Below are 12,443 nucleotides of genomic sequence, written 5' to 3' on the forward strand. Positions count from 1 at the left end.
CAAGAATGGAGTAGACAGAGGAATGGAGAGAATTAACAATGGTATTAATGGAAAAGAGGTCAGGAAGGAGAGCAGACAAGAAGTCATCAACACTAATGGACTGGAAGTCAAGGAAAGACTGAGTACTGGGTTTGAGGGGGGGCTGATGGGCAACGCTGAAAGAGACCAGATGATGGTCAGAGAGGGAAAACTCAGCAAGAGAGGTCAGAGAGAGAGAGCAGGGCTTGATGAAGACCAAGTTGAATAAATGGCTCTTTTGGTGAGTGAGAAAGTTGAACTAGGGCTGCAGCTTGAAAGAAGAGGTGAGGGTGAGGCAACATGGAGCTAGGGGGTGGCTGGGTATTCAACATACCAAAAATGAGTGTGGGAGACTGAGGAGAGGAAGAGAAAGAGCCAGGAGTCCAAATCCGAGAGGAAAGCTGATGGGGAGGATTTGGCTGGATGGTTGATGACAGCAACATGGAGTGGGAGAGGAGTGAAGAGTCAGATGCACCGCTGCGGCCCCGTCCCCCCCAAAAAAGTGGCAAGGGGAGGGTTGGAAGTGGCAGGAATGGAAGAGAAACCCAACACCCCCACCACAGTCTGATCCAGAGCAGTGAGAGAGAAAAGGAGATTTGGTAATCTATGTAATGGGTTGAAAAGCAAAGCTGTCCTACATTCATTAGATAATCACATTTGCTGTACACTGTACCGTTCCAATGCTTGAGTAATGCATTCAAAAATTGTTTATTGCCATGCAGGCCCACCTGGAAGCAGTTATAGACATGCTCAGAATGACCTTTCCATGCATTAGCCACCAGAGTGCTACCTGTATGCAGAGCTGGCTCCAGGCACCAGCTTACCAAGCAGGTGCTTGGGGCGGCCACTTCGGAGAGGGGCAGCACGTCCAGCTGTTTGGCGGCAATTTGGCGGACGGTCCCTCACTCCTGCTTGGAGCGAAGGACCTCCCGCTGAATTGCCGCCGCAGAGCGCAATCGCTGCTTTTTTGTTTGTTTGCTTGACTGCTTGGGGTGGCCAAAACCCTGGAGCCGGCCCTGCCTCTATGAAATCCCAAGACTGGAAGACACGCCCCGTGCCCCCACAGTACTTGCCTGACTACTCAGTCAAGGTAGTAAACATCTAAGAAGTTTCAGTGATAGCAGTTTCTCCCACTGAAAAACAACAGCTATGTATTACTACATAATAGTGTGCCCAAGGCTAATGCAGAAGTAATGCTTCTTTAAATCCCAGCACTTCTAAATAATAAGCTCATTTCAAAGCTCCAGAACACTATATTTAAGGTTTTATTAATTTCAGACAACTTCTAGCAGGGCTGTTCTCACAATTCATTGTTTTGCCTGTGGTTACTCTGGCATGTCAAAACTTGTTATACTGGGTGGTGGCCCACAAAAAAATAACCCACAACAATTTTAAAAATTAACCAAATAGCACTCCGCAATCTGAAGGAGAGCTACCAATCCAGCCTCCACCTGTTCATTTTAACATATTTAATCCTCTGGACTCACAGCAAAGAAACTACAAAAGGAAGAGGAGAGAGGATTAGCAATCCTTTCCCCAGAGCGAAGTCCCATAGATCATAACACCAAGCTCACCCTAAGCATGGAAGCTGTCACATGCAATCACCTGCTAACTTCCCAGATACAGGCCATAGAAGATGACAGTGGGAGAAAGTCAGATGCAGTGCTGAATGCAGGAGTATCTGCCTCAGCAATCAGAACATCAGAATGGCCACATGCTTTGAAGGAAATGAACAGAACAGGGCAATCAAATGATTCATCCCCTGTTGTCTAGTCCCAGCTTCCAGCAGTCAGAGGCTTAAGGACACCCAGAGCATGGGGTTGCATCCCTGACCATCTTGCCTGTTAGCTACTGATGGACCTATCCTCCATGATATTATCTAATTATTTTTTGAACACAGTTATACTTTTGGCCTTTACAATGAGTTCCACAGGTTGACTGTGCATTGTGTGAAGTAGTAGTTCCGTTTGTTTGTTTTAAACCTGCTACCTATTAATTTCATTGGGTGACCCCTGGTTCATGTGTTATGTGAAGGAGTAAATAACATTTCCTTATTCACTTCCTCCACACCAGTCATGATTATATAGACCTCTATCAGATCCCCCTCTTAGTCATCTCTTTTCCAAACGGAACAATCCCAGTCTTTTTAATCCTTCCTCAGGGCCGCCCAGAGGATTCAGGGGGCCTGGGGCAAAGCAATTTTGGGGGCCCCTTCCATAAAAAAAGTTGCAATATTATAGAATACTATATTCTCGTGGGGACCCCTGCGGGCCTGGGGCAAATTGCCCCTTTGCCCCTCCCCCCTCCCATCCCACCGGGCGGCCCTGTCCCTCCTCATATGGAAGCTGTTCCATATTCAATCATTTTTGATACCTGTAATCATCTTCTCTGTACCTTTCTATTTCTAATATATTCTTTTTAAGATGGGGTGACCAGATCTGCACAAAGTATTCAAGTTGTGGGTGTACCATGGACGTATATAGTGGCATTATGATATTTATCATCTTATCTATCCTTCCCTTAATGGTTCTGTAAAGGGGTGTATTCAGCTCTCACATGTGCCCCCTTGGCCGAGTGCATGTGTGCCTGCACTTCCTCTCCGCTTTGTGATGAGTCTTCAGTAGCCCAGCCCTCTGGCCAAGTCACACACACTCTGTATATAAAATAAATCAAATGCCTTCTGGGATATAAGTCCAACAGGGAGCCTATCTAAATCCACATCCCTGAGCTCACTCCTCAATCAGTCCAGCTGGGTGAGCTGTCTCTCAGCCTCTTTTGGGCTCCCTCGAATCATCCCTGCTCTTCAAGCAGTCCTGACCCTGGTGTGGGGCCACATCCCCCAGGGCTCCCTCCCTGGAGACGCTTCACCTCTCTGGGCCTTTTTGGACCCAACTGGCATACTCAGAGAGTTCAGTTCCCCTTCTGGGGTGTATCGAAGTCCAGGCCACTTTCCCAGTGGTGGGGGTGGGAGAACCCAGGCTCACCTTCTACTCTGGGTCTCAGCCCAGGAACGCTATAGATAGCAGCCATCTGCCATGTTCCTTTAACTAAACTGCAATGATGCCACTTTCCTGTGCAGGGCCAGCTCCAGCATTTCTGCTGCCCCAAGCAAAAAAAAAAAAAAGCCGCGATCACGATTGGCGGTGGCAATTGGGGGGAAAAAAAAAAAAAGCCGCGATCGGCGGCGGCAGTTCAGCGGCAGGTCCTTCGCTCCTAGAGGGAGTGAGGGACCTGCCACCCCCGAATTGCCGCAGGTGCTGCCCCTCTCCCTGGGCCGCCCCAAGCACCTGCTTGTTAAGCTGGTGCCTGGAGCCAGTCCTGTTCCTGTGTCCCCAGTACATTCTTCAGGGCCTTGTCCTGGTTGAGTCCCAGCAGTCAGCCCAGAGCTCTTTCATGTCCTATCTGCCCTTCCCCCACCCCCGCCAGCACTGCTGTCTCCGAGGTCCTGTCACTCCCTGAGCCAGCCATGTTGACCATTCACTCTCTTCCAGCTCTAGCAAGGAACTGATCTCTTCTTTGTGCTGCCCAGCAGTTCCTTTAAAATGGCCTGCTGGGCCCATTGGCTGCTCTAGCCCACTTGAAGGTCTCTCTCCACTGCCCTTTTCTGGGGTGGGGTGTGGCAGGGCCACGAGGCCTCCAGCAGGGGGCCTCATGGCCTAGTCCGCCTCATCACAGATTCCTAACATTGTTAGCTTTTTTGACTGATGCTGCACATTGAGCAGATGTTTTTAAACTGCCCATGATGACTCCAAGATCTCTTTCTTGGGTGGTAACACTTAATTTAGACCATATAATTTTGTATGTATAGTTAGGATTATGGTAGGGTTACCATATTTCAACACTGAAAAAAGAGGACACTCTACGGGGGTCCTGGCCCCGCCTGAACTCCACCCTTCCCCCGCCCCCGCTCCAACTCCGCCCCTTCCCACCCCCATTCCAACCCCTTCCCCAAAGTCCCTGCCCCAACTCTGCCCCCTCCCCTGAGCACCCCACATTCCCCCTCTTCCCTCCCCCCTCGGGCTCTGGCTGCTGCTGCACTGGGGAAGTTGCTTCGGCCCCGGCGCACGGTGGAGAGTGGTGGGAGCAGGGAAAGTTGGAGCCCAGGGAGGAGGTGGCTGCGTGCTCGGATGCCACCTGCCGCCTCTGTGCCCCGGCAGATCGGCAGATCACTGGAGTTGTAAGTTTTGCTGCAGCCACTTGCACTCGGGGTTCCCTTACCATGCCTCCCTATTTTCCCGGACATGTTCAGCTTTTTGGAAATTCCTCCCAGACGGGGATTGAGGACCAAAAAGCTGGACATGTCCGGGAAAATCCGGACGTATGGTAACCCTAGATTATGGTTTACAATATGCATTACATTGCATTTCTCAACCTTGAATTTCATCATTTTGTTGCCCTGTAACCCAGTTGTGTGAGATTGCTTTGTAACTCTTCACAATTTGCTTTGGACTTAACTACCTTGAGTAATTGTGTATCATCTGCAAACTTTGCTACTTCCCTGTTCACCCCTTTTTCTAGATCATTTATGAATATGTTGTACAGCACTGGTCCCAGGATAGATCTGTCGGGGACACCACTATTTAACTCTCCATTCTGAAAACTCGCCAGTTAGTCCTACCCATTGTTTCCTGTCCAGTTTACTGATCCATAAGAGGAAGCTTCCTCTCATCCCATGACTGCTTAGTTTGCTTAAGAGCCTTTGGTGAGAAACCTTGTCAAAAGCTTCCTGAAAGTCCAAGTACACTGTATCCACTGGATCACCCTTGTCCACATGTTTGTTGACACCTTCCAAGGCCTTGTAGACTCTTCCCCAACAAATCACATTCATCTGTGTATCTGACAATTCTGTTCTTTACTATCATGTGATGTGGTGTGTTCTCCACACTCACCTTGAAGAGGTTCGTGTAGACCAAATGGGCCAATTAACCTATTAGGTTTCAAGATGGGGGAAATTTATGCTGAGACAAGAGCCCTAATTAAGGGAGGCTTTCCTGTGGAGGAACAGAAGGGGCTTCTATAAAACCAAGTGGTGGTATCAGAAGAGGTTGTAGTTACTTTCCCTGGGACAAGGGAGAGAAATAGATTTAGACCCAAGAGGAAGTGTTTGTCTAGCAGACCCAGAGGAAAGGGGTTTGGTTAGTAGGGTGGAGTATGAGAACCTGAGAGAGGCAAGGTAGAAAGTGTTCCAGGGGAGAGGCAGGAAGGTTTGAGGTAGTACAGACCTTAGTTTCTGGAGACAGGACTCTCGACTTGAACCCTGAGTGGAAGGTGAGCCTGAATGAGTGGCCCAGTCTGGGAAGTGATCTTGAGGACTTCTGGGATGCTGTGAAGGACTGTGATATAACCCCAGAAGGGGAAGACTGTTGTGACTTGGCCAGTAGGCTAAGCCACGAAGACTAGGTACTATAGCTCTTGAGTAGCAAGAGAGGGGCTGCAGGGTGACAGAGTGAGACAACAGGTCGAGAAACTGCAAGAAGAGGGCATCAGGCTGAAAGAGCTAATTCCCAGAGCGACCAACAGGAGGAACCCCTAGTGGTGAGTAGTGAACCCTGTGACCTATAGTTTCAACCAATTTCCCTGGTACTTAAGTTAGACTTACTGGCCTGAAATTGCCAGGATTGCCTCTGGAGCCTTTTTTAAAAGTTGGCATCACATTAGCTATTCTCAAGTCATCTGGTACAGAAGCTGATTTAAGTGAGGGGTTACATATCACAGTTAGTAGTTCTGCAATTTCATATTTGAGCTCCTCCGGAACTCTTGGGTGAACACCATCTAGTCCTGGTGACTTATTATCATTTAACTTATCAATTTGTTCCAAAACCTTTTTTACTCACCCCTCAATCTGGGACAGATACTCAGATTTGTCACTTAAAAAGACTGGCTCAGGTGTGGGACTCTCCCTTGCATCCTCTGCAGTGAAGGCCAATGTAGAGAATTAATGCAGCTTCTCTGCAATAGTCTTATCTTCTTGAGTGCTCCTTTAGTACTTCCATTGTCTAGTGGACCCACAGATTGTTTGGCAGGCTCCCTGCTTCTGAAATACAGAAATTCTTTTGCTGTTAATTTGAGTCTTTTGATCGTTGCTCTTCAAATTCTTTATTGGCCTGCCTAATTATACTTTTACACTTAACTTGCCACAGTTCATGCTCCTTTCTATTTTCCTTAATAGGATTTGAATCCAGGTTTTAAGGGATGCATTTTTGCATCCCTTTTACTCTGTTTAGCCATTGTGAGGTTTTTTGGGTCCTTTTCCTATTTTTTTTTTTTTAAATATGGGGTATACATTTAATTTGAGCCTCTATTATGGCATATTTAAAAAGTTTCCATGCAGCTTGCAGGCATTTCACTCTTGTGATTGTTTCTTTTGATTTCCATTTAACTAGCTTCCTCACGTGTGTGTAGTTTCCCTTTCTGAAGTTAAATGCTACTGAGGTGGGCTTCGTTGGCATTTCCCCCTGCCCTCACCCAAGGATGTTAAATGTAATTCTATTATGATGGCTATTACCGAGCAGTTCAGCTATAGTCACCTCTTAAACCAGATCCTATGCTGCACTGATGACTAAATCAAGAATTGCTCTCCCTTTGTTGATTCCAGGACTAGCAGCTCCAAGAAACAGTCATTAATGGTGTCAAGAAACTTTACCTCTACACCCAGTCCTGAGGTGACATGTATCCAGTCAATATAGGGATAGTTGAGTTATTATTATTGAGTTCTCTATTTTCATAGCCTCTCTAATCTCCTGGAGCATTTCACAATCACCATCCTGGTCAGATGGTAATGTATTCCTATTGCTATACTCTTATTATTCAAGCATGAAATTTCTATCCATAGAGATTCTATGGTACAGTTTAAGATTTTTATTATATTCCCAGAAGCTGGGAATGGCGACAGGGGATGGATCACTTGATGATTACCTGTTCTGTTCATTCCCTCTGGGGCACCTGGCATTGGCCACTGTCGGAAGACAGGATACTGAGCTAGATGGACCTTTGGTCTGACCCAGTATGGCTGTTCTTATATTTGACTCTATGCTTTCTCTCACATATAGTGCCACTTCCCCACCAAAACAATCTTCTCTGTCATTCCTATCTCTTTTGTACCCTGTTATTACGGTGTCCCATTGATTGTCATCATTCCAAGTTTCTCTGATGCCTATTATATCAATATTCTCATTTAATACCAAGCACTCAAGTTCACCCATCTTAGTATTTAGATTTCTAGCATTTGTATACAAGCACTTCTTAGTTGTCTGCCTTCATGTCATGTAATTGAATGGGACTCTTTTTCACTTGACTGTTTCTCCTCAGTTCCTACCTGTGCTTTGTCAACTTCTATGCTCTCCTCTTTACTAAGGGTATGTCTACACTATGGGATTAATCCGAATTTATATAATTCGGATTTGAAAAACAGGTTGTATAAAGTCGAAATGTATGCAGCCACACTAAGCACATTAATTTGGTGGTATGCGTCCAAGTACCGGGGCTAGCGTCGATTTCTGCACCGTTGCACTGTGGGTAGCTATCCCATAGCTATCCCATAATTCCCGCAGTCTCCCGCGCCCATTGGGATTGTGGGTTAAGATCCCAGTGCCTGATGGGACAAAAAACATCGTCGCAGGTGGTTCTGGGTACAGCCTCACCTCCTCCCTCCCTCCTCCCTCCCTGCATGAAAGCAACGGACGGCAGACAACCATTTTTGCGCCTTTTTTCCTGGGTGAGTGAACACTGCAGACTCCATACCACGGCAAGCATGGAGCCCGCTGAGCTCAAGACAGCAGTCATGAACATTGTAAACACCTCGCGCGTTCTCGTGGAGTTTATGCTCAGCCAGGACCAGAAAAACGAGGCGAGGAGGCAGCGGCGGCGGCAACGCAGCGACAAGCATGATGAGGACATGGACATGGACATGGACACGGACACGGATACAGAATTCTGTGAAACCACGGGCCCCGGTGCTTTGGAGATCATGTTGTTAATGGGGCAGATTCTATCCATGGAACGCCGATTCTGGGCAAGGGAAACAAGCACAGACTGGTGGGACCGCATAGTGTTGCAGGTCTGGGACGATTCCCAGTGGCTGCGGAACTTTCGCATGCGTAAGGGCACTTTCATGGAACTTTGTGACTTGCTGTCCCCTGCCCTGAAACGCCAGAATACCAAGATGAGAGCAGCCCTCACAGTTGAGAAGCGTGTGGCGATAGCCCTGTGGAAGCTTGCAACGCCAGACAGCTACCGGTCAGTCGGGAATCAATTTGGAGTGGGCAAATCTACGGTGGGGGCTGCTGTGATGCAAGTAGCCAAAGCAATCACTCAGGTGCTGCTACGAAAGTTAGTGACTCTGGGAAATGTGCAGGCTATAGTGGATGGTTTTGCTGCAATGGGATTCCCTAACTGTGGTGGGGCGATAGACGGAACCCACATCCCTATCTTGGCACCGGAGCACCAAGCCACCGAGTACATAAACCGCAAGGGGTACTTTTCAATGGTGCTGCAAGCACTTGTGGATCACAAGGGACGTTTCACTAACATCAGCGCGGGCTGGGCGGGAAGGGTTCATGACGCTCGCGTTTTCAGGAACACTACTCTGTTTAAAGGGCTGCAGCAAGGGACTTACTTTCCGGACCAGAAAATAACCGTTGGGGATGTTGAAATGCCAATAGTTATTCTTGGGGACCCCGCCTACCCCTTAATGCCATGGCTCATGAAGCCGTACACAGGCAGCCTGGACAGGAGTCAGGAGCTGTTTAACTACAGGCTAAGCAAGTGCAGAATGGTGGTAGAATGTGCATTTGGCCGTTTAAAAGGTCGCTGGCGATCATTATTGACTCGCTCTGACCTCAGCCAAAGAAATCGCCCCATTGTTATTTCTGCTTGCTGTGTGCTCCACAATCTCTGTGAAAGTAAGGGGGAGACCTTTATGGCGGGGTGGGAGGCTGAGGCAAATCGCCTGGCTGCTGATTACGCGCAGCCAGATACCAGGGCGATTAGAAGAGCACACCAGGAAGCGCTGTGCATCAGAGAAGCTTTAAAAACCAGTTTCATGGCTGGCCAGGCTACAGTGTGAAATATCTGTTTGTTTCTCCTTCATGAAAACCCGCCCCCTTTATTGACTCATTTTCTGTAAGGAACCCACCCTCCCCCTTCCCCCAGCTTTCTTTCAAACCAAATAAAGTCACTATCATTTAAAAATCATTTATTCTTTATTAATAGATTAGAAAAAGAGGGAGGGAACCCGGGTGGTATTTGGGAGGAGGATTGCTGGGAAGGAAAAAGCCACAAAGAAAAGGTTAAAAAAATGACAGCCTTTTGCTTGGGCTGTCTACTGGGGTGGAATGGGAAGGTGTACAGAGCCTCCCCCCCGTGTTCTTACACATCTGGGTGAGGAGGATACGGAACATGGGGACGGGGGAGGGTGGAACAGGGGCTGAAGCGGCAGTCTGTTTTCCAGCAGCCATTCCTGAAGCTCCACCAGACGCCGGAGCATGTCTGTTTGCTCACGCAGCAGCCCCAGCGTTGCATCCTGCCTCCTCTGGTCTTCCTGCCGCTACCTCTCATCTCGAGTGTCTCTCCTCTCCTCACGTTGGTCCCTCCTCTCCTCACGTTGGTCCCTCATGTCCTCACGTTGGTCCCTCCTGTCCTCACGTTCACTGGCTTCTTTCCTATACTTTGAAACTGTTTCCTTCCACTCATTCAGATGAGCTCTGTCACTGCGGCTGGATTCCATAATTTCAGAAAACATCTCGTCTCGCGTTCTCTTCTTACGACGCCTTATCTGTGATAACCTTCGGGATGGAGGAGGGAGGCTTGAGGAATTTGCAGCTGCTGTAGGGAGGGGGAAAAAGAGAGAATTGTTTAAAAAGATACATTTTGCAGAACAATGCTTATACTCTTTCACGGTGACCAACACTATTCACATTACATAGCACATGTGATTTCTGTGCAAGGTCGCATTTTGCCTCTTAATGCTGAGTGCCTGTGGCTTTGCTGCTAGAGATCACAGGTCTGGGCAACAGAATTCGGCTTGCATGCGGCCATGGTAAGCCATTGTCTTACAGCTTCTGCGCCCTCCTTTCCCACATACCAAGCATAGCCTGTAGAGTGCTGCGGTTTTTCTGTTAACATTCAGCAGCAGCAGCAGAAAACAAACTAACCACCCCCCCTCTCGCCATGAATTCTCTGGGATGATCGCTGTACCCCTCCCCCCCACCACGTGGCTGGCATCAGGGAAGATCCCTGCAGGCACCAAACTAACCACCCCCCCCGCCGCCGCCCCCCTCCCGCCATGAATTCTCTGGGATGATTGCTGTACCCCTCCCCCCCACCGCGTGGCTGGTATCAGGGAAGATCCCTGCAGGCACCAAACTAACCACCCCCCCCCCCCGCCGCCGCCCCCCTCCCGCCATGAATTCTCTGGGATGATCACGGTACCCCCCCCCACCGCGTGGCTGGTAACAGGGAAGATCCCTGCTAGCCAAACGCGAAAAACTCAGGGCCAATTTCCCATCTGCGCTTGGCTAACTGCAGGGAAGGATTTATTTTCCGCCACAGGCAAACAGCCCAGTAGGAACGGCCACCTCTGTCCCCTTAATTAAGTTCCCGTATTTCAACCAGGTTACCAGGAGTGATATCACTCTCCTGAGGATTACACAACAAGATAAAGAACGGATGTTGCTTGAATGCCAGCAAACACTGGGACCATACGCTGCCAGGCTTTGTCAGGCAATGATACCAGATTACTTGCTGCAAGCATGGCGTAGTCAAGTGTCCTACCACGGAGGAGGGAATAAGGATGCACTGCCCAGAAACCTTCTGGCAGGGCTTTCGGAGTACCTCCAGGAGAGCTTCATGGAGATGTCCCTGGAGGATTTCCGCTCCATCCCCAGACACGTTAACAGACTTTTCCAGTAGCTGAACTGACCGCGAATGCATCCCAAGTCCTCAGGGCAAAGTAATCATTAAAAACCGTTTGCTTTTACAACAAGTTTTATATTTTAAAAGGTAAACTCACCTGAGGTCCCTTCCATGGGGTCAGAGTCTTGGGTACTGGCTTGGGAGGCTTGGGAGGGTACTTCAGTCAGGGTGAGAAAAAGATCCTGGCTGTTGGGGAGAACGGAGTGCTGTGTGCTCTCTGCAAGCTCATCCTCCTCCTCCTCCTCCTCCTCTCCCCCATCGGCAGAATCCTCAGGCGTCGCTGATGAGACTATCCCCGATCCAGAATCCACGATCACAAGTGGGGTAGTGGTGGCAGCCCCCCCTAGAATTGCATGCAGCTCGGCGTAGAAGCAGCATGTCCGCGGCTCTGATCCGGAGCGACCGTTTGCCTCCTTTGTTTTTTGATAGGCTTGTCTGAGCTCCTTGACTTTCACGCGGCACTGCTCGGAGTCCCTATTGTGGCCTCTCTCCATCATGCCCTTGGAGATTTTTTCAAAAGTTTTTGCATTTCGTCTTTTAGAACGAAGTTCTGCAAGCACTGAATCCTCTCCCCATACAGCGATCAGATCCAGTACCTCCCTCACGGTCCATGCTGGTGCTCTTTTTCGATTATCAGCCTGCATGGTTACCTCTGCTGATGAGCTATCTGTGGTCACCTGTGCTCTCCACGCTGGGCAAACAGGAAATGAAATTCAAATGTTCGCGGGGCTTTTCCTGTCTACCTGGCCAGTGCATCCGAGTTTAGATTGCTGTCCAGAGCGGTCACAATGATGCACTGTGGGATAGCTCCCGGAGGCCAATACCATCGAATTGCGGCCACACTAACCCTAATTCGAAATGACAATATCGATTTTGGCGCTACTCCGCTCGTCGGGGTGGAGTACAGAAATCGATTTAAAGGGCCCTTTACATCGAAATAAATAGCGTCGTTGTGTGGACGGTTACAGGGTAAATTCGAATTAAAGCTGATAAATCCGAATTAAAGTCGTAGTGTAGACCAGGCCTAAGATACAGAGCAGGGGTCGGCAACCTTTCAGAAGTGGTGTGCCAAGTCTTCATTTATTCACTCTAATTTAAGTTTTCGCGTGCCAGTAATACATTTTAACGTTTTTAGAAGATCTCTTTCTATAAGTCTATAATATATAACTAAACTATTGTTAAAAGAAGAACAGGAGTACTTGTGGCACCTTAGAGACTAACAGACAGACATCATCTTCCTTTCCAAATGCAAGCAGATGGACATCATACCAAAAGGACTAAAGGTAAAAAATCCATTACAATTAAATTTGTTAGTCTCTAAGGTGCCACAAGTACTCCTGTTCTTCTTTTTGCGGATACAGACTAACACGGCTGCTACTCTGTAAACTATTGTTGTATGTAAAGTAAATAAGGTTTTTAAAATGTTTAAGAAGCTTCATTTAAAATTAAATTAAAATGCAGAGCCCCCGGAGCGGTGGCCAAGACCTGAGCAGTGTGAGTGCCACTGAAAATTA

General features: G+C 48.3%; 1 protein-coding gene across 1 annotated transcript; it reads right to left on the reverse strand.

The window, feature by feature from the left end:
• Positions 1 to 9,528: 9,528 nt before the first annotated feature.
• On the reverse strand, positions 9,529 to 11,188 carry LOC128838789 (uncharacterized). The gene is made up of 2 exons (XM_054031212.1): positions 11,027 to 11,188; positions 9,529 to 9,840 (listed from the first exon to the last, which is right to left on the reverse strand). The coding sequence occupies exons 1-2, from the start codon at positions 11,040 to 11,042 to the stop codon at positions 9,563 to 9,565; spliced, it is 294 nt and encodes a 97-aa protein (XP_053887187.1). The 5' UTR covers positions 11,043 to 11,188; the 3' UTR covers positions 9,529 to 9,562.
• Between the last annotated feature and the right edge of the window lie 1,255 nt (positions 11,189 to 12,443).

The sequence above is a fragment of the Malaclemys terrapin genome, chromosome 6 (assembly GCF_027887155.1).
Source record: "Malaclemys terrapin pileata isolate rMalTer1 chromosome 6, rMalTer1.hap1, whole genome shotgun sequence".
Classification (NCBI taxonomy): Eukaryota; Metazoa; Chordata; order Testudines; family Emydidae; genus Malaclemys; species Malaclemys terrapin.